Below are 26288 nucleotides of genomic sequence, written 5' to 3'. Positions count from 1 at the left end.
GGCAATACATTTCCATTGCTTAAGCCATCCAGCTTGTGGTACTTTGTTATAGAAGCCTTAGCAAACTGGTGCAGTACTCTGGTGCAGATCAAAATTAGCAGAAAATCATTTCAAACAGATGAGCCAAAGGAAGAATTTCAGGAAGGCTACTAGGACATCTAGTGGACTCCAGGAAAGTCTGACAACCAGCCTTCAGCGTACAGAGCTCGGGCAGTATTTCTGAGTCCCATTCTCTCTGACTCACAGGCCACATCATCCCTAATTTTTCTTTTTCACTTGTCCACATACATGACTGCACCAAAGCCTACAAAGGTACAGGTTACAGGTACAGGTACAGGTACAAATTAACAAATATTTATTAATAAATCTAAATCTCAGTTCTGAACTCATAGGAGACAGACTCTGATAGGCCTGATATTAAGTGTCATTAATTAAGACATTAATTAATTGTCTATCACTACCTCAATCCACTACAGTCAGGTTGGCAGGGCTCTGTAGGGTAAACATGATTTTTGGGAGCAGGGCCACATTATGATTCTTATGGGGTCTTAGTTATTTTTGTCTTTATGGGCCCTATCATCCCTAAAAAAATTATTAAAATTTGTGTTTTATTACCATATTGACATAAAGATTACTATATATTAAAACATTTTCCTTGACACAAAACTTGTTTTTCTTTTCTTTTTGATTTTAAAGAATGAAGACATTTTGATGGCCCTCTAAAAGTGTTGTGGGCTCTAAGCACTGGCCCACTGTGCCTAATACTGCTTTCTTGATGAAGGAGACTTCTTAGACACCTAGGAAATCTATATGGATAGCTGCACATTCCTGTTTAGCTAGGCTTTTCCCATCACTTTTTCAATGGGGTACTTTTAACTTGTGTTGTTGATGGTGATAGAATCAATATTAATGCTGGTGAGGATATTTTCCTTCTATGTTCCTCTATGTAAATGCCTTTCAGATTTATAACTGAAAGTTTTTAACTTCCAACTCCTGAATCCCATATGATCTCAACAGTGTAAAATAATCTTGATGCTTATGAATGGAAAAGACTTGGGGTAAATTATTTAAGCTCTTGGACACAGCTGAGTATTTTCAAATCCCTTCTCCAATACACAGGGTTATATTTTATTAGCTATATTCATGATAACAATTCACTGAAGCATATGCCATTAGTCCATCTTTCATAAGTAAAATAAATCAAGAAGTCCATTTATTCACTAGGAAATACATATATCTTGCCTTTAAGATGACATTTAATTATGGGTCAAATTGAACAACTGTAGAGGTGTATTTTCTGTGCTAGAGGCATGAAGGGGCTTCTAAAACTTATTCAACTTCTCTAACTATTATGTGTCACTTTCAAGTCCTTTCATCTGTGCTAGCAATAATGATAGAAATGAAATAACAAAGACAGGATGATAAGTGTGCAATTATTTTCTGAGTTTCAAATCTAATGAGTTGGCCATGTGACTTGGTTGAGTATAAGCACTACACGTGAGTGACTATTTCCAGTGGGACTACCATCATATGACTTGAAATATCCAGTGAAGCACATCTTTTGGGAAAACAGTCACAGCTCTTACAGAGTTGTAGATTACAGGAGTAACAATAGTTTCACAGAAATTTGGTGGCTTATTTTGAGAAATCAAAATCAGTTTCTGCAAAATGCCACTAGAACTATACATTGGACCCATTGCATATGCTAGTAGGCATTGGTTACTCAGTGCCATTTTAGGCTGTATGCACAAATGTACATTGCATTCACCTTGAGAACTGCCATCTTTGAGGTCAAAGGATCACCCTCTACAATAATAAAGCAAGTATGAAAAGGTAGAGCAGAATTATCATTGGCGTGGGGGCTTATTCAATCTGGAAACATGATGAATTATGATGGTTAATTTTATATGTTAACTTGACTGGGTCACAGGTTGCCCAGATATGTGTTCAAATATTATTTTGGGTGTGTCTGTGAGGTTGTTTTTGAATGAGAGTAACATTTGAATTGACAGACTAAGTAGATTGCCGTCCTTAATGTGGATGGATTTCGTCCAATCAGTTGAAAGACAGAATCAAACAAAAAGGCTAACAGTCTCTCCCACCTGACTGTTTTGTGCTGAGACATCAGTCTTTTTTTGGCGTTCAACTTTAACTAAAACACTGGCCCTTCTTGGGTGGTGAGCCTGCCAGGTTTCATAGGGGAACTGAACCACCAACTATACCATCAGCTGTCCTGGGTCATCAGCTTGCCAACTGCGGATCTTGGGACTTCTCAACTTCTGTAATCACAAAAGCCACTTCTATATAATAAATCTCTTTATACATAGATAAGATATATGTCTCTCCATCGATTCTATCATCTATCTATCATCTATCTATCTATCTATCTATCTATCTATCTATCTATCATCTATCTATCATCTATCTCTACTATCGGTTGGGTTTCTCTGAAGACCCCTAGTATAAATGAGTACTTATTAAGGAAAGCTCAGTCTAAATTCCTGCCTTGTAACCTACCCAATATCTACTCTTCATAATTTGGCCAAAGTGAAACTAGCACATTGTAGACTATGAAAAGGATTTATCATAAGGGGAAGAAAGAAATAGTAGTCAGGACTCCCATGATCAGAAATCATTTCAGAGCAGAAGCTTTTGCGTCAGCCTAGTCACCCCCTTCCAAACTCAACTAGATCAAAGCTTTCAAGCTAGTGAGCTGTAGCACACCCGCATTGTTAACGGGGTACCACGAAAAGTTAAAACCTCAAGGGCAGCTGAGAGCAAGTGGAGAAAGCGGGCGGGGGATGGGGCACCTGCTCCGGAGACGTCCGCCGGAAGCAGCTGCTGCGCGCGCGCGTGCACCGGAAGTGAGCCTTCTGCGGCCAGGCGGGCGCCATCGCGGCGCCATCGCGGCGTGAGGTACCGGTTAACCGAGGCAAATAAAGCTGGTCAGCGGACTGAGTGAGTGGGGGGCCGAGCGTGCCCCCGCGTTTCAGGCGTCATGGCACTCCGTGTACAAAGACAGCGCCTGGATCTTCCTGGGAGTGCTTCGTCGTGAACCGACCGCAGGAGATCTCCTCTGTGCGAGGTGGCTAACGCGAATCTCACACGGGACCAGAAGGCAAGTTTGAAGTTCAGTTTTATCTGCCAGGAACACCAGCAGAGGACACTTCGGCCGTTGACAGTTTTAATGGACTCCAGTCCGCCACGAATCCCATGAAGAGCCCCCCTCTGGCCTCTGAGGGCCTGGGTGACACGACCAGAGAGCTCTGGGAGGAGGGCTGTGGGGCGCAGACCCCCTCACCGGGTCCATCTGAAATCTCCGGTGACGAAACACTCTCAGAACAGCACAAACTAGAAACACGGAAGCGGAAGAAGACCCCAGGAAGCTGCTGTACGAGTCACAGACGCGTGGGACTGACTGGACGGCCACCGTCGCTACCAGCCAGCGGCCGGAGGCCAGGTCAAAGTGGAGCAGAACGTCGCAGGTTCCTTCTGAAACATACCAAGGTGAAGTTAGGGCCTAGTGCAGATCGGAAGCTCCAGTCCGGACGCTCTGAGGCCGGGGACAGGCTGGCAGCCGTGCAGCCGTGTGCGGAGTGGGGCTGAGGAAGGAGAAGCCAGGCTGTGAGCCCAGCCCCTTGTCGGGGGCTGGAGGAGGAAGGGGGAAGAGAGCCCGGATAGGGAGAGATGGAAACTCAGGCATTTTAAGGCATTGGAGGCATAGCCGCAAACATTCTCCAGTTCTAGTGACCGCAGCCAGACGAAGGCTGTGGCCTGCACAGATCCTCATATTTTGAAATGAAATGTGATATTTGGAATACTGTGGGCTGGAAATTGTTATTAATTTGGTAATTGCTGTAAATAAAGTAACTGAGGCAGAATTTCCTTAAATTTTGAACGCCCTCCACCTTTTTTCCCCCCTGCAACCATTTAGAATTTTACAACAGTTGTGAAAATGCCTTACTGAATTTGTGTGGCTTCTTTTGTAAGCTCCTCGAGATTTTGATGCCCAAGATTTTTAAGAGTGGTGATCTATAGTTCACCATGCATATAACTCCCATGGTATCCTGTCTAAATACTACCATTTCTACAGAATAGGATTTGCAAAAGATTAGAAGCACCGAACCAGATAACCCCTATAGTCTGTTATAGTTCCGAGCTTCTCAGGCTACCATGAGAGGGGGACTTACTGCCATTGTGGTTTTTCTAGTGAGCAGTAAAAAAATGTTTAAAATATTTAGGGTCCTACTCCTTTATGATTTTGTTTTTAATAGTAATAAAAGTTGGTTTTTTTCTTCACTATAACTCTAGCTAATGATAAAGGGCAAAGGATATTCTTATGGAAAGGAGTATCAGTTGAGGTACATAACTAATCATGGAGGATTGAAAATAAGGTATCCCTGTGAGCACATTCTGGCTGTTCTCTACTTTGTATGTATATATACATGTATATACATATACATACCATCTATACATATATATAAAATTCAAGAAAGCATGATATTTTATTCTCTCTTATAGGAAGTTGTTTTATCTGCTAGAGAGCTGGGATATGTCAAGCGATATAGCATAATTGGAAATGCAGAATGTTTCCCGGAATCGGTTAGTATTTGATGTTTGATTGATGAGCATTTCATTCCCATTTGCAATTTCATATTCTGCATATGGACAGAACTGCGTGTGTGAACTTGCAGAGGTTGCTACTTAGGATGGAAACCTTAGGCTAACCTTTTGGAAATTGCCTGTTTTAAGTAAGAAAAAAAATCCCAAGATTCTAATATCTTGAATGATTTTGAGTATTGTGACTTTGGGCCAATCGTTCTTTATACAGGCATACCTAACTGCTCTTCATAGACACTATGTATTTTACAAATTGAAGGTTTGTGGCAACCTTGCCTCGAACAAGTCTTCAGTACCATTTTTACAATAGCATTTGCTCACTTTGTGTCTCTGTATCAAATTTGGAAATTCTCACAGTATTTTAAACTTTTTCATTATTATTATATTTGTTATGATCTGGACAGTGATTTCAACTCACTGATAGCTCAGATGACATTTTTAACAATGTATTTGTTGTTAACATTTTTAGCAATAAAGTACTTTTAACTAAAATTCATACTTCTTTTAGACATTGTGTTGTATGTTTAATAGACCATACTATAGGGTAAACTAACTTTTATATGCACTGGGCAACCAAAGAATTCAACTTGCTTTATTCCAATATTTGCTTTCTTTCAGTGGCTTGGAACCCCACCCACAATATCTCTGAATTACGTCTTAGAAGAAATATATTTGGCTTAAACATTTTTTTGAAAAAATTATTAATAATTTTTCATTACTATATGCAGAAGTTACCAGTACTATAAGCAATGATAGCATTGCTAATCCACATTTAGTCATCAATAGAAATTTCTATAGTAGGCATTTACTATGGATTTTAAAGATATTTCCTTTTTATTTTAATTTTTACTAAAAACAAAAAATTATTTTAATCGTTACCAGATTTGAACTGTTTTCATATTTCCACATTTACTTCTAGTCTTTGCCCACATATAGGGGTATTTTACATAGTTGAAGGTCCTTCATTTATTCATTTGTTCTTTCATTCATTCAAGAAATATTTAAGTTTCTGCTAAATGCCAGGGGCTATAATATAGTTGTGGATACAAAAATGAATGTGACATAGTGCCTGGCCAGAGGAGGTCATAATACAGAGAAAAAAAATGTGTGTGGAAGCAGTAAAATTAGAAGTACGTGAAGAATGTGCTAGAATTGTAAAAGGGGACACAGGTGAGTGAGTGGGGCAAATGAGGTGAGAAAAGACATTGTGGTCAGGGATTCCAATATGTGCAGAACCCAGGGAAGTTATAAGTAGTTCAGTGTAAGTAGGAGCATAGGATATTGCCCTAACAACAGTGAGAAGCAAGGGTGTCGGAAAAAGGTTACAAGAAAGTTCCTGCATGCTATACAAGCTATTTGGGCTTCTCTTACTTTGAAGAAATAAATTATTTTAAAGAGAAAGTAACATGATGAGAAAGATTTCTGAAAGACAAAACAACCCCATGGTGGGAAGGTAAGAGGATGAAGTAGGTCTGGGAGGACCTGAAAGCAGAAAGAGGAGTAGGAAGGCAATTGCTGTGGTTTAAGGAATAAATCATGAGGGCCTGAACTGAGAGGCAATATGGTACAGGAGAGAGAGGAACTCAAGACTTCCACAGATATTAGGAGAGAATTGTGAGAAGGAAGACACCCCCCCCCAATTTTTTATTAGAGAATATAAGAAGAGGAGCAGGGATCCCTGGGTGGTGCAGCGGTTTGGCGCCTGCCTTTGGCCCAGGGCGCGATCCTGGAGACCCGGGATCGAATCCTACGTCGGGCTCCCGGTGCATGGAGCCTGCTTCTCCCTCTGCCTGTGTCTCTGCCTCTCTCTCTCTCTCTCTGTGAGTGTGACTATCATAAACAAATAAAAATTTATAAAAAAAAAAAAGAAGAGGAGCAAAGTATATATGATATGTGAGCAAAGTATCTGCAATAGGGAGGAAGTGGAGGAATGCAAGGTGGTGACAGAAAGTGATGTGCATTGTGCTAATTGTTGAAGTCAGCCAAAATCACTAGTTGATAGTGGCACAGAATTAGGGATGCCTGGGTGGCTCAATCAGTTAAGCATCTGACTTTGGCTCAGGTCCTGTTCTCAGTGTCCTGGGATCTAGCCCTGTGTCAGGCTCCTCAGCAGGGTGTCTGCTTGCTCCTCCTTGCTCTTGTGCACTCTCTCCCTCTCTCCCAAATAAATAAGTAAAATCTCAAAAGAAAGTATGAAAGATGATGTAACACCAGGTAGCACTGAGAGGTAAGCAATATAAACAGCAACTTCAAATACTGTTTTTTGGTTGTTACAGGCTTCTATAATGGTATAGTACACCTTACCATAACTTTAGTAGCTCCATAATACATCATATAGTAAACAGAATAATTTAACAAAGATGTGAAAGTATTTTTCCCTAAAAGAGCAGTGTATTGAGTACATTTGTGCATATGGTTTTTTGGTGGTGTTATGCTATTTTTATAGGATAAAGTCTCTGTACCTGCATCATTGGGTCAAAGAATATGAATGGTTTGGGCCTTTTGGTTTTTCTAAGTCATTTATCATCATTTATATGATATTAGGGAGTGGGTTCAGAAATAAGAATTTGGCAGGTAAAATAAAATGACAATTCTGAACTGAAATTCATAACCTTGGTAAATATGCCTAGATATACTACATCATTTGGTTTGAGGCTAATCATTTTTCTCAAATATTATTCATTTGAAATAAAGGTGGTTCTAGAGTTAGACTCCCAGCAAAAGTCATTTTTTGACTTTATGATATCCCTACTTGGGTGATATACTTGTTTATCTTCTTAAAGTCCTAATAGAAGGAAGTGAAATATTGGTTTTATTAAATGTTGGAAAAACTAATTTTATTCTTAATTCTGTAGTTGAGAGTAAAATTGACTATCATTCGAATCTTCATTTGTGGGGTCTTTGGTAGCTATCTAGGCTACTAGATCACCTCATGTGGGAGCTGCCTCTGATTAGAAGAGCAATCAGAGGTTTTGTATTTGTACGGAGGAGTCCATTTACTGTTTAAAACATGTAATATTAAATAACCATAGATTCTAAATGGAAGATAATCCAGAAGTTATTTGTTATCAAAGATGATCACTTCATAGGAATACATAAATTGGGGCAAATCTATTGCATAAAATTCAATAATTTGTGCTGAAGTAATTAAGTTACCTTAACAGGCTTATTGTTGATTTTACTGTCTTTTTGCATCCAGTGTTTTTGCTTTTCATTTGTAAAAGATGAAGAAGGCACATGATATGAGCTTGGCTCATGTGCCCGAATATAGCTCCACAGGGAAGACTTGATAGAGCTGAAGCTATTGCTTTTTAGAGACCTTTTATTTTGAGCAACTGCCTTAACAGCCTTCATCTTGTTATATGAGCTATATCTCTTCAATAGGAAGAGAAAGATATGACTGAGCAATACTTTTTGGTTTAAACTTAAAATTGCAAAATCAAAAACAGAGATGGATACCCTGAAGTTATATTTTTATAATATATGACAGATACACAATTTTCTTACCCTGTTTTAAAGCATTCCCTTAATCCTTGGAGGTTTTGGTTTTGTCTCATTCACACAAATTCTTTGCCATAAACTATTGCATTTTGGTTTAGTAGTTTGCGTCCTTATCCAGAAGGCATCTCAAAGGGCTCATCTACAAAAATAGATTCTAGGGCCACTCATTCTGAAGGACAATTCAGTACTTCCTTCCCCACCCCTTGGTGCCCCTATAGGCACATGAAAAACAGTTCATCAGCTGTTAATGTAATATAAGGAATGAATTATGCTTGTTCATCTAATTGCGCTTAACCAAAGGACTAGGATGCAGTCAACCACAGCTTTATTTGTGAGATGTGGAAATAATGGGTTTTAGTTTGTATACCTAAGTCAGCTAGGAACCTCGCTGATGCAGTGTCAGTCAACATGTCTCAGGCATTCTTCATGCCTGTGAGTTTAGAAATTTATATGTTCTCTAAAAGTACCAGTAATATACTAGAATATCACATAACATTCTAAGCCACATTTACATAATTGCAGTGGATATGATTAATAACAATTACATTAATGTTTGTTTGACCCCTATGGCTGATTGACTCAATTTACTAGTCAAGAAATAATTCAAATTGCCTTTTTATTTCAGTTAAGGAACTAGTCAGAAAATTCACTTTGATTTGTTGGGAGGTAGAGGTTCTCTCTTAAGTGACTCCTTGGCCTTCTAAACTAAAGGCTGAATTGAACTGCGATATATATTTTTGTGATACTTTGCCTCATTTGATTCTTTTACTCTTTAATTGAAGTCCGTTTTTGACTACAGATACATAGAAGATAAAACTATATTGAGCTTGAGTGTGGTCTGCTGAATCGGAAAGGACTTCTGATTTTTCCCTTATAAACATAATATTTTGAAAGAATAGCATGCAATAGGTATTATAATAGAAGCTAATACAAGGGACATCTGGACTGCCACTGTGAATACATATTAATGATTCCCTGTCATCCAACATGAGGGCTAAGCAATATTTCGGGGATGCGAGCCTTTTTCTGGGGGCTTACTCATTCCAGTGAGATGGACTTAGAAGAGAGTAGGCCTAGAGAATTCTCCTCTGACAGGGCTTGTCTTAGGATCTGCTTGAAGCCAAGTTTGTTGGTAGGGAAAGCTTGAGTAACAGAATAAGTGTCAGAGTACTATTTCATTTTTAAACTCTGACAAGTTTAATATGTTTAAATAAGCTTGGACATAGATTGAACTTGTATAAGGAGCTGTGTTGGAAGAATAAAAGCACAGGGCAGAAACAGATTTAGATGTGATATTTTTTATATTTTAAATAGTTCTTAGGATTAGTATTCTATTTCATTTGATTTACTATGTAATAACTAATGCTAAGAATAAAGGTCTTATACTTTTGAAGTCCTTAACTGAATGTTTTTATAGGAATGGACATCATTTTTGTCCTTAGCAGTTTTAGTTAGTAAGTAATAATTAGACACTATGGTAATTGTTTGAAATACTGTGCAAGTGCCAATGACAAGCTTTCTCTTAAAATGCTAGGAATTTATTGTGTAAAGGGTTCCCACATTCTTTATTGTAGTTTTCTTTCCCATAGTATTTTTGAGACATTTCTGGCATGTTACTTCAGCTTCTTGTTTAATTTCTGCCAAACAGGATTTTTCAGTATTTGTGTCACGTGATAGGAAAAAACATCATTGTTAACATTAAAATGTTACTGAGATTTTAAAGGTGGAGAACATCATCTTTTCCTATTTTTCTTTACACTACAGTGTTTGCAATGTAGTGTTCCCAAAATAATAAGCAACTTTTGGGAAATTAGTGAATAGCCAACTAATTTCTCATATAAAACCAACAGGGAAAGGTAGTGCCATCAGATTAAGCTATTAAACTATATTTCCATACTCTGTATCTATAAACTATAAGCTACTAAGCCCTATCAGTACAACACTAACTATCCATTATTTCAATCAACCAGAATTTATCCATTTTTATTCATACCAATCTTGCTTTCAGGATAAAGAGGGATTTTCTTCCTTTTTCTGTTGGTTATGAATGGAAGTCATCAATTTTTTTTTTCTGACTTTCATCTTAATGGTTTGAAATAAAGAGTCAGATGCATGGCTTTTCAGTTTCTTTTACTACTTTATTTTATTACTCGGTTATTTTAAGGTCAAAAGATTTTCATTTCCAAAATACATAATAGAAATAATAAAGCACTAAAATTCAGACTTAGATAATATGGACATTTTTCTTAAAACTGTCAACATGATTTACAAATTATTTAAAAGGCAGTAAAATTTGAACTTACATAGCATAAACTTTCCCTTAAACTGTCAGATACATGATTTTAATGTTATTTTATTAATATATCACTAGTAATTATTTTTCTTATCAACAGAGAAAGTGAAGTAAAATCTAGTTAGCGAAGAAATCATAAGAATTGAAACACTGGATATTACTGTGTTAATTTGGTTTCATTTATCTGAAGTCTATATTTCTGCTGTGTTATCTGAGATCAACGCTATAAATTCAAATAACTGAAGGAAAGGTGAGGGTTTTGTGGTTGAATCAGGCTCCAAACATCATTTTTGTATAAGTTATCTGGAGAATTGACAAAAGTGGTTTCATTTAAAGGCTATCTGTAGGAGATAATTGCTTCAATTTTCCATTTAGCCAGAATGATCCTGGCCATAATGTCCTCTTCTGTTAAATTTCTCTCAAAACAGGATTCCAGAATCCCTACAAAATCTGTAATAGTGCTCCTCATTTGGGTAATTTAGCATCCTCACAGACATCCTGTCCTAATTCATTTGTAAAACAATACCTCTACGTATCTAAAATAGTTTTTCATAAGAAGAATGTTCCATAGGAAAAATAGTTCCAAGGGAAAAACAATTGTCCTGTCCCTTGGAGAAAATGCTATTAAATAGTGTGTTATGAGAACAGATAACGTTTTCTTTGGCTCTGTGATTTTTTTCAATGCAAATTTTGGTTAGAGAAATGACTTCAAAATAATCAGTCCATAGTGGTTCTTTTGAGGACTGTTAAGTGAAAAGTCACAAAATGAAGCCCTTCTCCATGTTTGCAAAACTATTTTCATTCCCCAGGAGACTTGCAGCATTTAGTATTTCTAGAAAGGTATAGCAGAAGTAGTGCTAGAATTGTGATTTTTGCCATCTAATGTTCCCTAATGACAATAGATTCTCTGGAAAACAATTGAAAATTAAAAACGATAATAGTATGTTCTATATATCATCAGTATATTCTCTAATATTTATTGTTAGGTATACATAAAGTATAGCCAATTGTGATAACTACTACTTTATTAACGCCTGTTGTCAAAGCTTTGAAAGCAAAGCTTGTAAGATTAGGGACATTTTAAGGAATGTGTTCCTTAAAATGATAGGATTATTTAAAAAATATACTCCACCTGGTGGGAGAGTATTTACATGGTATGGGTATGAGTATTTGGTCAAAGTGCTTGAAACATTAGGTCACACCAAAAATGGTTTTGAAATGTTTACTTGTTCAAAATGCATTTCTTGCCAGTACACTACTTGTTGATCATTTTATATCCTATGCCTAGAGTGTTTAAAACACTGTATCACAGGCTTCTGATTCCATGTTGGGCAACTTTTAAATCCATGTGTCAGTAGTGAATGAGCTGGTTAGTAGCGCAGATGACTTCTGGGATCTCCCCTTCCCTTTATTGACAGTTCCTTTGTAAAGCAAATGCCAACCCTGCAAGCTAGTAATGAAGACTGGAACTCCCTTATTCATTAGACATGCAGCAGTAAAATGGGTAGGATAGCTATGGAAATGTATTTGCAATGTTTTCTTTGCTCGATACTCATACAAATACCGCTATCCCTATTAACTCAAATTTGTAATATATTATAAAAATATTAAATATATTATAAAATACGTATAGTCTTTAGTAGGTTCCTATGACCTTGAATTGGTGTTTGTTTCAGACAGTAATTGCCATATTAGAAATTGCCACCGACACCTGGGTGTCTTAGTCAGTTAAGAGGCTGCCTTTGGCTCAGGCCATAATCACAGGGTCTTGGAATAGAGCCCTGCATGAGGCTCCCTGCTCCACGGGGAGCCTGCTTTTCCTTCTCCCTCTAATGTTCCCCCCAGTTGTGCTCTCTGGCTCTGGCTCTATCAAATAAATAAAATAGGCTTGGCCAGTAAAGAGGACCCTGAGGAATAATCCAGGGTGCCAGCCGTGCACTCCTCTGCTTCCTCCCGTAGCCATGCCTTGCAACGTGGAGGAAATCAAGGACTTTTTGCTCATGGCCTGGCGAAAGGATGCCAAATCCATTAAGATCAAGAAGAATAAGGATAATGTGAAGTTTAAAGTTCAATGCAGGGACTCCTGGGTGGCTCAGCGGTTGAGCGTCTGCCTTCAGCTCAGGGTGTAATCTTGGAGTCCTGGGATTGAGTCCCACATCGGGCTTCCTGCATGGAGCCTGCTTCTGTCTCTGCCTGTGTCTCTGCCTCTCCGTCTGTGTCTTTCATGAATAAATAAATAAAATATTAAAAAAAATAAAGTTCAATGCAGCAGATACCTTTATACCGGGGTCATCACAGACAAAGAGAAGGCAGAGAAACTCAAGCACTCCCTGCCTCCAGGGTTGGCAGTGAAGGAGCTGAAATGAACCTGGCCTACTGACTTGAACTGTATTAAACGTTTTTTTTTAATTATTTAAAAATAATAATAAAAATAAAAATAAATTGCCATCCTCATCTTTTGCAACTGTTTTAAATGTCAAAGCTACCATCCAAGTACTTTTAATATTTTGAGCTTTCTTTTTTTTAACTTCACTATTCAGTTGAATATCATTATTCACCCTTTGAGGACTCATCATGTTGGGGATATCCAGCCACTTGCCTAAAATGAATGCTTCACTGAACAGTTTTATCCTATTAGGAATATGGGAAAACAAGCAGCCACTTATCTCTTTTGGCTTAAACCAAAAGAACCTAAACGAAAGAAAGAAACACAAACTAATCTGGTGATACTTTTAAAAGTGCACTAAGGACATGAATGCTTGTGGGTCGTTGTCATTATCATCATCATCATCATCATCATCATCATCTGTAATACTTACTATGTGCTCAGCAGTGTTCTGAAAGCCTACCCATATAACCTAAAAAGAAGCCTTTAAGGCAGTTACTATTATTATCCTTTTGGGAGCTAAAGGAGGCAAGGAGAACAAGGAGGTAAGACTGGTTAGGAAACTTCCCCTAATCACCCAAGTAGAAGGTGCTAGAGCTAGAATTTGACCCCAGGTAGTCAGGTTTCAGAATCAACCCTCAGTCGTTATGGCTTAGCTTCATGTTATGATGTCTTATTATGTCCACGTTTTTTATTTTGTATAACTTTAGGTGGGAAGACACTCATTTGAACTTCCCTATTTTTAAATCCTCCATTGGGGTTTTGAAAATATTTTTTTTTAGTAATAAAAAGTTATAGTTGTTACAAAATTCCCAGAGCACCTAAATTTTGAGTTGTTCTAAGGCTTCATTTATTTCTGGCTCAACTTTTTCTGAATCATCATTCACAAATGAACAAGGCTGATCTTATAATATTGCCATGTTCAGCTCTCCAAAAATAACCATTGTGGCACATGACCTATCATTCCTATGGATTCTATTGAATGATGAGCTCAGCTACTTGTACAAATCGTTTTATTTTCCTTCTCTTTTAATACTGTCAATCAGCAAATCAGGAGGCAGTACTTCTTTTAATGGTGGTGCTCAAATATGAGGATTTTACACTTTAAATGTGCTTTCATGTCTTAGCCCACTGTCTGTCATAAACAAAGCCAATAAAAATGTGCCATGTTATAACTATTTTCTAAATCCAAATTATTTTCCAAATCAGTGAATGCCATGTTATCATTGTCATTTCCTTAAGATATTTTAAACAACTGAGTTAAGGGAGCTTGGGTGGATAGAATTTAGCAAGTGGTGAAAAGAAAAAAAAAAATATGACCTCTTGGTTGTTAGATAAAATGCAGTTGGATTTTGACCTGTGTGTGATGGCCTTGTCCACAGTTAATGACTAAATTGATCTATTCTTTGTGGATTTGTTTTTTTCTTGTCAGCTTTAAAGATCAATTTTTGCCTTATTGCTCAGGTTGTCACGGAGTTTGTTTGTTTTTGTCACTGAAAGATAAAGAATTCCCTACAAATCAGGGATATGTCTCAGGTAAAGATAGACAATAAGGAAGTCAGATTTTTGAGTTGAAGAAATCACTGATGTTGAGGAATATAATTTTTTTGTATTTTGTTTAACCAGATTGGCTACTTTTGTTTATCATATTTTGTAGATAATGAATGAGTTGCACATTACTTGTTAAATGTCTCTTCATATATGGTAATGATCTAGATTCTATACCAAATCAGGCAAAGAACAGGATAGCATTTGGTTTATAATCTAGGACAGAAAAAGCAAGCATAGTTTTTAAATGTAATGGATATTTAAATAATGGATATATTTATATGTGGAAAAGGAAAGATAAATGCATTTTGTGGTATCCAAGATTGGTTTAGAGAAGAGGATTTAGAGAAGGTCACTTTGCCTTATTGTTAGTCAAGAGATAATTCATCGATGGGGTATATTTTCAAGAGGAGTTGGAAACAGAGGGAAATGGATGTTAGTAGGCTTTATTTGGGATAATAAAGACATTCTAGGAATGGACTTTAACATGAAAAGATACAGATGTGGAATGATAGCACTGGAGGCAAGATAAAATAGATGTAAGTAAATAGAAGGTAGAACTAAGAATTGAAGACTCTCCTTAATTCTCTGAAAGGAGGTGGTGTTTTTATGAAGCCAGAGTGGTATAAAACCCTGTTCACACCTGGAAAAAAAAATGTACAGAATGTGTAACATTTAAATTAAAGTTTAAATGAAAGTTTCATTCTATAACAAATTAGTCATTAAGTATATTCTAGAACACTTTCTTAACTGGTGTCTGAAGTACCTGGAAAACAATCATTAAAACTTCATTTATATTTGGTGATAGGCAGATCATTCCCTAGAACATTGTCTAAATGCTGCTGAGAGATGTAATTTGACTAGCAAATTAATGGTTTCTGGTGATCTTAATGTTAACATAACATTTGGAGGCATTGCTCATCAGGGGTGCAATATCGTGTTTTACAAGATGCATGAGACAAAGGCATTTAATGAGTTTTGGCTGCACTGCACATATTGTGCACAACTCTGTTCAAACTGTTACAGGCTTCCTGCCAAGATATGTAGGAGAAATTGCCTAAAAGATTAGTAGAAGAAATAGTCCCATCCCCTGCTGTGTACCCTTGTGGTTGGTTTGTCAACAGTTGGAGAAAATTTTGGTATGGACGGTAAACAATTAATGTCAGTTCACTGAAATGCTGGACCCCTGCATAAGATTTTTGAAAAGAGAAATGGTGACTCTAGTGTAGTATTTTCTTCTTTGTGATAAGTGGTGGTTTTAATAGGTAATGGCTATTCCTGATATTCATTATTCATGTCTCTTCACATTTTTAATAAAAATTTTCTGTGATAAATTCCATTTGATATACTTCTAGAAAATGAATGGCTAGTAATATTGCAAGTTTAATATTTCTTTTTTGTATACATAGCAAAAATTTAAAATTATTCATATCCTTATTAAATTTTAAACATAAATAAATAACAATTAAAGTTGTTGCCCATTAATAGTCTACAAATGAAAAGTGGCAAAGGCTGTTTGTTATCCTACATGGTCTGCTGGTTAGAGAACACACATACATAAACATTATCCCTGTGTTGTAGAATAAATGTGCAATCGAAGAATAAATTATCTATAAAATTGGAAACATACACAATTGGAATAGTTTTATTTAAAAAAATTGGGGGGGGGGGAACCTCTGAGTAACTAGTGGTTAGGCATCTGCCTTCGCCCCAGGGCGTGATCCCTGATCCGGGGATTGAGTCCCACGTCAGGCTCCCTGGGAGGAGCCTGCTTCTCCCTCTGTCTGTGTCTCTGCCTCTCTCTGTGTTATGTCTCTCATGAATAAATAAATAAAATCTTAAAAAAATTTTCTTTGGAGGGGACGCCTGGGTGGCTTAGTGGTTGAGCATCTGCCTTTGACTCAGGGTGTGATCCCAAAGTCCTGGAATCGAGTCCCGCATTGGACTGTCTGCAGGGAGCCTGCTTCCCCTCCCTCTTCCTATGTCTCTGCCTTTCTCTCTGTGTCTCTCATGAATAAATAAATAAATTCTTAAAAAAAATTTTTTTTTGCAAAATATTTAGTGTATTCTCTTTGCTGGCTATCAACATTTTTTCTTGTATGTTATCTTAAAAATATCCATTCCTTATCAGCTTATAAATGTTTTACATGGTAACAAAGCTTAACTTTTTTGTTACACCATTACAAAACATATTGGTCAACATTTATTGAGTATTTTCTGTGTGCCAGGAACGGTTCAAAGTGCTTTATATGTATTAACTCATATTAACTCATGGTAATCCTAAGAGGTGTTTACTGTTACCAGCATCATTTTATAGAATAGTGAGGTACTGACTACTCAGGAAGTTTGTCCAACCTCACAGCTGGAAAGTGGTGAAGTGAGGACTCAGTCCAGGCAGTCTGATCTGACTGAGTCAGTCCTGTTGATCATTATGCGTATTACCTTTTTCAGATTACCTGGAAATGAATGTTTGTGGTGGGTAGAATTGAACTGTAGAGTGGTTTTAAATTAGAGGCTCTTTTTAGGACTGCATATGTTCTGCTTTTAAAAATATGATAGCCAAACTAAGGTTTGAAATGATTCAAATGGAATAGTACTGCATTCACTACTATTATTGTTATTTTTATCATATTACCTATTTTAAGTATATGGTTCAGTAACATTCGTACATTCATACTGTTGTGCAGTTATCGTCACTTAGCATCTGCAGAACTTTTTCGTCATCCCAGAATGAAACTCTACCCATTAAATAATACCTTCCCACTATCCCCTTTTCTCAGCCCTTGGCAAACACTATTCTACTTCCTGTCTCTGTATCTCACTTTTCCCTTCTATAAAGTGATGATGATAACAGTAATTACCTCTCTCTTAGGATTATTGTGAGTTAATAATAGGCTTAGCATAGCGTGATCTCTCTTCAGAGCTATGTCAGACTGCAAGGGGGGCACTTGGATGGTAGAGTTCTTCTGAGATGAACCCACCATCATTTGAATTGCCTGCTATTTCACCATTATTTTCTGCCTAAAGAGAACTACTTTCATGGTATGGGTGTGGGGTGGGGAGGTGGGGGCTGTGGGTGGGAAAGAGGCAAGATGGGAAGGAAGGAAGTTTGAAGAACCTATTAATAGGAATGAAATGGAACATCAATTTCTATTAGGAATTCCAGTGAGAGGTGTGTGTGTGTGTGTGTGCGTGCGTGTGTGTGTTTGCATGTGCATTGTGTTTGTATGTTGGTGGAGCTTGAGGAGTTAGGGATAGATATATCAGAATCAACTGTGAGTTGTTTTCAAATTATTCTTTGCTGTTTCACATCCCAATTCTTCAGGAATCAAGCTAGAGTCTCTGGGGTTGGAAGTCTGTGTCATTTGTGGAAGCCCTTTTGTTGGTGTTCGTATCCTCCCAGAGCCCATCCAAATACTATTTTACACACTACCACACAGGCACTCACACATCACTTAAGAACTCCATCTGAAAAGGAGAAAAAAAAGGAAAGGTTAATCCGCAGCTGGCTTATCCTTGGGTATTTTGCAACACATTTGGGAAGATGGAGGCAAGCATAACTGGAAATTTTAAGTATATTTGAGTCAACAATTTTGGATAGTAATGCCATTAACCAGAGACAGTGGTAGTAGCTATGAAACACAAAATGAGAGAAAAGTCAAAAAGATGGCAGATGCACAGAATTGGTCTAGGAAGAATCCATGGGCCCAGGACTGAGTCCATGAGCATAACCTGTGGATTTATCAATAAATATGTAGCTGGATACCATGGAAATAAGCAGAAAATCAATTTAACACATGTTTTAAGATGAACATTGAAATACTTTGTTTTTAGGGATATGATCATTTTACTTTTAAAATTGTCAAAATAGATTCCTATGGTTCACTTGAGATGTATGCCTAATTCACTTATTCTTTTTGATGTCTTAAAATTAAACATATCTCGGGTACAGTTCAAGTAGAATCACCAACTTGTCTTGGTTTCCACAACACTTTCCCATTTCAGCACTGAAAGTCTTATGTTTCTGAAATTCCTTCAGTCTCAGGCACTTGGTGATGATTGGTCACCCTAAGTTTCAGACACATTATTTATAACCATATCTCTATCATTTTATGATGTACATAGTAATTATATTTTCCTTCTGTTTTTTTTCTGTTTTCATTACCTCTATAAGAATAATGAATAGTATACAATAAAGTCAACTTTTCTTTGAATTACGAAACTGTAGTTTGGAAGCAGACATTTTTGCTTTCAAAGGAAGAAGGAGGTAAAATGTTATTGAAAGCAATTGCACTTAATGTTTAAAGTGATACTTCCTAAATTGGATACCTGGCTGGTAACCAGATGTTTTAGGAATGCATCTTAATTAATTATAATGTCTGGCTTCAAAATGCACATGCATATGTTTGGAAAATTTATCTGTTGGGCATACGTATCTTTCTTAAGATAATTCACTCCGATGGAAAGGAAGAGAGCACAGGTGGTAGGATTCTTGTTCTCAGATATTCTCTTGTTCTCAGATAATCATTTAAAACTGTTCATTTTTTCCTGATATAAGCATTCTCCACTATAAATTTCCCCACAAGCATTGCTTTAGTACCTTCCTGTACCTTTTTATACATTGTGTTTTTATTTTCATTAAGTACACGTGTTCTCATTTTCCTTTCAACTTGCTCATTGACTCATAGGCTACTTAGAAGTATGTGGTTTAATTTCCACATATTTGGGAGTTTTATAAATCTCTTTCTGTTGATAACTAATTTTTTTATGAACAGAGAAGACACTTTGTATGGTATCAGTTATTTTCATTTGGTTGTGGTTTGTTTGTGGCACAGATTAAGGGCCATCTTGCTGAATGTTCAATGTCCACTTGAAAAAAATGTTTAGTCTGCTGTTGTTAAGTTAAATCAATTGATCTTGAGGTCTTCTAGATCCTTAGTGATTTTTCTGTCTACTTATTCTATCAGTTACTGAGAGAACTCTGTTGAAATCCTCAGCAAGCTGGAGATTTATGCCAGATAATATTCCTTCTTCTGAAGTCTACTTTGATATTAATATAGCCACTTCAGCTTTAGTTGGATTTGTGTTTGCATAATGTGTTTTCCCCATCTTTTTTCTTGTAACCTCTTTGTGTCTTTATTTATATGTAAAATGGGTTTCTTAAACAGCATCTATTTGGATTCTGCTTCATCAATTTGACCTTCTCTGTATTTTAATTAGTATGTTTTGATCATTTACCTTTAACGTAACTATTTTATGTAGTTTAATTGAAAAAAGGCCCAACTTGCTAGTTGTTTTCTATCTGTTCCACTTGTTTTTCTATTCCACTTCTTTTTCTGCCAGCTTTTGAATTATTTACTATGATTCCATTTTTAACTTATTGGCTTATTATTTATACCTTTTACTATTTTTAGTGTTTCCTTTGAGTTTACAATATGCATCTTTGATTAATCACAATATACCTTTAAGTAACATTGTAACACTTCATGTATAATGTCAGAAACTTATAAAGGTATGCCTCCAATTCATCCCTCTCAATTTTTTGCTATTGTTGCCACAAATTTTTCAGGCCTTAGGAAAATACAGCCCTTAGGACAAAGCTAGTCATACACATTTATTTATGTATAATTTATGACTACTCTCAATGCTACAAGGGTATAGCTGAGTAATTGCAACAGAGACCTTATGGCCTACAAAGCTGAAGATATTTACTACCTGGTCTTTTAAAGAAAAAGTTTTGACAGCTACTGTTTAGACTGTTATTCTTTTTTTTTTTTTTTTAGTGTGATTTAGAAAAGAGTATGTTTTATATTTGCCTTTACCTTATCCATATTCAAACCATCTTCATTTTTTTCCAGGAGATCCAAGTTTTTGTTTTGTGTCATATTCCTTCTTGCTGAAGAACTTCTTCTTTAATATTGTAGTTCAGGTCTGTTGGAAATGAATTCTCTCAGTTTTATTTAATCTGAAAAAAATCCTCTATTTTAAATTTATTTTTGATGAACGTATTTTTTTGGCTTCACAGTTATTTTTTTTCCCTGTCACTCTATAGTCTGGCTTGCATAGTTTTTGTCAAAATTTTTGCTCCAACTCTCACTTTTATCTCTTTGTATATTATTTTTATTTCCTCTTCTCTGGCTGTGTTCAGTATTTTTTCTTTGTCCTTAATGTTCAACCATTTGAATTTGCTGTGCCTAGGGGTGGGTTTTTTTTACCCTCTGCCCCTCTTTCTCTCTGTTTTTCTGGGATTCCAGTTTTGCTTATACTAGATTACTTGATATTTTCCCACTGCTTTTCAATGCTTTCTTATTCTATTCTTTTTGTATTTCACTTTTTCTAGTTCTGTTCTTTTTCTATTTCACTCTTCCTTATGTTTGTGTTTTAGCTGGGCTATTTCTGTTGACCTATCTTCAGAATCATTGGTTCTTTTCTTGACTATGTCAAATCTAATGAGTCTCTCAAAGTCATGGCTATTACCATTGACTTTTATTTCTAGTATTTCTTTCAGCTCTCATATGATTTCCATTTTTTGCTGAAATTCCCAAACTGTTTTTTACCTTTTGCACTAGATATTCTGACATATTAATCATAGTTTTTAAAAAATGCCCTGTCAGATAGTACCAACAGTGCTTCTGTTTGGTTAGTTTCTAGTGCCCTACTTTTAAGTTTACTGATATTTTCTCTTTCAGTGTCTAATCTGCTAAGCCTGTCCTATAGAATAGTTTTTCCTCCTTGAGATTTCCTATTTTTTTCTCATTATGTGTATGTTTTGCTTGAAATCTTTCAATATATATATTTTAATTTTATTTTTTAATGTGTTTTTAATCTCTGCTTTACAGTCTGAAAATTCTCTTTTTTGGGGGAGGAACTATGCCTATTTACTGATTTTTGTTGTATTTTCTTCTTTACATATCTAGTAATTTCTCATCGGATTTTTGAGTATCTGGATTTTATGGTCTGTTAATAGAATGTTGAATTTTGTTCAAGTAGATAGTTAATTTTCTAGAGTATATGGTTAATTTCAAACCTTATTAGGAAAATTCTATGGTGGAATTTTTTTTGCTACTTTTCATGTATGGTTTTTCTTAATTCTGATGAATACCGAACTTAAGTTCGAAAAGGGTAATGTAGTAAATGTTAATCTATTATAAGGTTTGACTTTAGAAAGTTCTCTGTAAAACACCTATTTAGAAGAACAATGAAATCTTCATTCATTTGTTCATCTATCAATGATTATTCCTGTGAGGAATAGGAAGATATTAACAAGAGGCAGATTCATGGATTTTAGAGAAGGAAATGTACAAAGGATTGTATGAATTCTGAGGAAAGAGTACAGACTTCTGGTTTCTGGAGGTGCTAGGAGATCAGATTCGTGAAGGAAATGTCATTTTAATTGGATCTTGAAGGAAGAAAGGATTTACATTATGAGCTTTGATGGAGGAAAGACATTTCAGGCATAGCTAAAGCAGGAAACTGGTAAAAATCGGCATGTCAAAAGTATTAGATGGGGATATAATAGTACTTAACATGGTTACTATATATGTAAAATGAGATAATGCATGTAAAATGCCTACCAAAATATTTGGCATATGGCATATACTAAAATAGTTTATTTTGCACATATTTGGGAGGAAATATTTGAAATTTTTTAAACTGGAGATAATAAGTTTGTGTATATTCATCAAACATTCAAGTTTCACTCTCTTTTTAAGAGATATTTAAAACTTGTTATTTTTGCCTCTAAAATTATTAAATTTTTATTGTCATATTTTTAAGGTTAATCATTATTGTGGACTCTCTATAAAGATAGACATTTTTATCCTCATTCTTATTATTCAGTAATACATGTCATAGCAGGAGACAGAGAAACATGCTTTGAAGTTGACTTTGAAAGGCTTAGATCAATAATATCTGAACAATCATACAAAAATAATATTTTACTTCTTGAGTTATTTATGATTTACATTTGAAACTTATAATTGATCTTTGTCATGTTTGGTGACCTTGACTTTTTGACATCAATGCCACATATTCAATCACTATTATATAGATTCATGTTCTTGTCATATATCTAGTAATTGATCTGTTCTTTATTATGTTAAACCTATTTGGATTTAGAAGGATGGGCTTCTTCCTAATTAACCTTAGCTGTTATGATAAGATTATATTGCAGATTGACACTGGCAGTTTATTTTATGACATTGTTTATTTGGTGTTCAGGAAAGCACTTAATCATTTAGCTAATAAACTGTCAAATAGATCGTTTTGGATGCCAGAATTTGGCTTTGACAGTTTTTTAAAAAGCATATTTTGACACAAAATTAGAGAAATAATCATGAAAATTATTAAGTACCTAGGAGCCAAATCCCATTTAAATAGCATATTGACTTTTAATAGAAAATTACATAGATTTCTTGGACCTTAATATTATATAATAATAACAATAAAAATAGCAATAAATCAGTGAAGAAGATGAATTACTGTAGTGAAAGAAATATTGTTCATAGGAATCAAAATATCATAGGAGACATCCAGGTGTTCAAGAATATAAGGAAAAAAGACTTCTGTTGATATAAGCTTCTAATATGGAAGCTAACATTTTTTTGTTCCCTTTTATGGTAAATTTCAGAACTCTGTAGTTTGTTGAGCTGCTTCTACTTTTGTAGGTAATGAGAAAACAGATAAATTAAATACAACTCTAGATTTCAGGATGCTTTTAATTAGAGAAGATGTATTTGTATGAGCTAATACGATGAAAAAAATTATCTTATCAACCACCTTTATAAATAAGGAAATTTTATGTTATTTTAGCAATTCATAGATATGATGGGATTTTATGATAGAGTACAGGTCTCAATCACAGGTTTTTAAATCTTTTCTTTCTTTTTTTGTAAGATTTTGTTTATTTGAGGAGAGAGAGAGCACACAGGGAGAGGGAGAAGCAGACTCCCTGCTGAGCAGAGAGCAAGCACCACATGGTGCTTAATCCCAAGACCCCAAGACCATGACCTGAGCCAAAGGTAGACACTTAACTGGACTGAGCACCTAGGAGCTCCTAGATATTTTCTTTCTTTCTACACTAAACAATAAAATATGGTTTTGTCTCATTTTCTCCTTCTGTGAAATGGACATTATTGTCATGCCTTATGCATTTTATCATAATCATTGTGAAGATTAACTGAAAAATATTTGCAAAGCATACATTAAAAACATATTAAAGACTCAATATCTGAGGCTATTACCAGCAGCATTATTTTAAGTTTTGTGTTATCTGGCAAAGACTGTTTTTAATGCTGTAGGAGTTTAGACAAAAGCATAATTAATGGGGAATAGATAAGGAGATTCTCAGCCATGCAGTGGAAGACCACAAAGTACAGTGCAGTGGTTAAACTAGGGCTTCTAGCGCAAGACAAGTTGTGTATAAATCCTCTGTCGCTTAATAACAGTAGGACCATGTACGATTTAGTTATAATTTTAAAAGCTTCAGCTTCCTCCAGTTTATAATAATAAACCTGTATGTAAATGTGTCAGGTGCACACACTTGTTATATTGCAAATATACAGTATGTATCAGTTTTTATTTTTTTACTAACCAATTTGACAAAAGCTAGCAATTGATAATGAAGTCAGTAGAGCCAGAGGAAAAATATATTTAAATCAGCTTGTACTGTATATACAAAACTGAAGTCTCAAATTTTAGTAACATCAAGGTTAGATTTTGCCAAGGCTATAACTGAAATATTAGGAATTCTTAGTAACAACTAAAAGTATTCAATTTGACATTCCTATTTTCTTTTAACTTTTTCTTTTATATAAAAAAATCTCTAAAAAGTTACCAGTGTGACTAGTATTAAAATAATGTCAATAAGTAACATACAGTGTTATGTTACAAAAATTACACTAGTTTTTTCTCTAATTGTTAAAAAATTGGAAATATGTGGTGCCCATTGTGTTACTCTAACAGAAGCAATGGGAACTCAATTTTATCATTTCATATTATATTGCTCCTTGCCAGCAAAGTGAATTGTATATCACTAGAAATAGAATTAAAAAAAAAGAAATAGAATTTTAACCTCTCATAGTACAAAGGAAAAATTTATGTTTATAGATATTGACCATGATATTTTAATGTATGTATATATATGCGTGTGTGTATGTGTATATAAGATTTCTAATGCTTTTAGCAATTAAAACTGTAAATTATAAAATATCAATATTAATTTAACTCTAAGGAAAAATTAGAAATGAGTAAAGGAACAAAGTATAAAAGGTTTACTTTTTCCCCTTTGTCCCCTGAAGAATAAAATCTAATAGATACAACTTTGAACAGTGATAGTATATTAAATATCTAATGCTACATAACAAATTACCACTTAGCAGCTTAAAACACTGAGCATTTATTATTTTACAGATTTTGAGTTAGAATCTGGGAGAACTTTAGCTGAGTGGTTCTGCCTTAAAGTCTCTCATGTAGTTGCCATCAAACCGTTGGTTAGGGCTGCAGTCTCATCTGAAGGCTTGAGTAGGGGAAAAGTCTTCTTCTGATCTCATTCACATGGTTGTTGGCAGATCTCAATTCTTCATAGAATGTTACATTGAGGTTCTCATTGCCTTTGTGGCTGTTAGTCAGAGACCTGTCTCAGTTCCCTATCATATTCTCTGCTGCTCTATAGGGCAGGTCACAGCATAAAAACTGACTTTCCCTAGGGCAAGGGACCAGAGAGACACAGGGCCCAAGGAGAAGCCACAGGGTTTTATAACCTAATCTTGGAAATGACATACAGTCACTTCTGCTGTATCCTATTAGTTATACATACCAACTCTACTGTGAAGTGGGAAGGGACTTCACAGGAGTGTAAATAGCAGGAGCCAGGAATCATTGGCAGCCATTTCAAAGACTAGCTACCAAAAAAAAAAAAAAAAAAAAAAGACTAGCTACCACAGAGGAAAGTGGTTCTCCTTACTGACAAAGAAAGAGAAAGAAAAAGTTGCTACCCTACCTTATTTCTGAGGCTCTTGGGGCTGTGTTCTCTGCTTTGGATGGTGACTTCTGTGACACGAGCCTACAATTCATTAAAATTCTTATTTTACTGGTTACTTAGTACAAAAGACAGAGAAGAGAAGGTACTGGTCTGAGCAGACATTTGCTTATTTTTTTCTCATGGCTTTCTCCATGGAGCATTTAATCTGTTTGGCCAGCCCTTCAAGGTTCTGAATCTCTCTATACTGCAAATTGGAAGGAGGCCTTACTGATGATATTTACATAAGGCATTAGAATTCCTTTTGTGCCATTTCACCTGTAGAGTGCACCTTTACAGGACTATTCATCTGCATCCAAGGCTGGACTTTAAAACAGTTCTTTCGCAATTTAGGGCCCTTTAGCTCTCTTCTGTGAACAAAAGAGAAATTGGCTAAAACTGGGATCATTTCCATTAGACTGTTTAAGGAAGGTCACAGCTGAGTTATCTCTGTGACCAGTTGACATGTATAATAAGATTTGAAGACTTGGTGAAAATTATAAGTTTAACATATCAATCAGTAGCTTCTCAAAATGTTCACACTTTGCTGGCTGGAGGAATTTTGTTTCATTTAAATTGTGTATATTTTTCACTCAGAACAGATGAACGAAAGAGTATTTAGGCTTTCCTTCTGATTCGACCAGATTTTTTTTCTTTTTTTTTTTCTTTCTTTTCTTTTCTTTTTTTCTTTCTTTCTTTCTCTCTCTCTCTCTTTTTTTTTTTTTTTTTTTTTGTCATCCAGCCCCCAGTGCTTGCTGTGTAATTTGATCCTGGGTAACTGATGAATGGCAAGCAAGCGACAACCCCAAGGTCTCTTTCCAGAAACTGCCTTATTATCTCTTTCCATATGTATTTAGCCTGAATTTTGGAGTTGAATTTAAGTGCTTATGCAAATATATCAAGGGAATGATGATTGCTTTTTC

General features: G+C 35.7%; 2 protein-coding genes across 9 annotated transcripts in view; both read left to right on the top strand.

The window, feature by feature from the left end:
• Positions 1-3213: 3213 nt before the first annotated feature.
• LOC144301747 (uncharacterized) overlaps positions 3214-26288 on the top strand; it is a 75849-nt gene continuing 52774 nt past the window's right edge. For all 7 annotated transcript variants that reach the window (XM_077878814.1, XM_077878813.1, XM_077878815.1 and 4 more), the window contains exons 1-2: positions 3214-3507; positions 4522-4602. In XM_077878814.1, the coding sequence (XP_077734940.1) occupies positions 3214-3507; positions 4522-4602 (375 nt within the window). The remainder of the gene's footprint in view (positions 3508-4521; positions 4603-26288) is intronic.
• The window catches only part of SAMSN1 (SAM domain, SH3 domain and nuclear localization signals 1), a 268791-nt gene continuing 247024 nt past the window's right edge, over positions 4522-26288 (top strand). For both annotated transcript variants that reach the window (XM_077878807.1, XM_077878805.1), the window contains exon 1: positions 4522-4603. The gene's annotated coding sequence lies outside the window, so the exon portion shown is untranslated. The remainder of the gene's footprint in view (positions 4604-26288) is intronic.

This window comes from Canis aureus, chromosome 30 (assembly GCF_053574225.1).
Source record: "Canis aureus isolate CA01 chromosome 30, VMU_Caureus_v.1.0, whole genome shotgun sequence".
Classification (NCBI taxonomy): Eukaryota; Metazoa; Chordata; class Mammalia; order Carnivora; family Canidae; genus Canis; species Canis aureus.
This window is presented reverse-complemented; position numbering and strand designations above follow the sequence as displayed.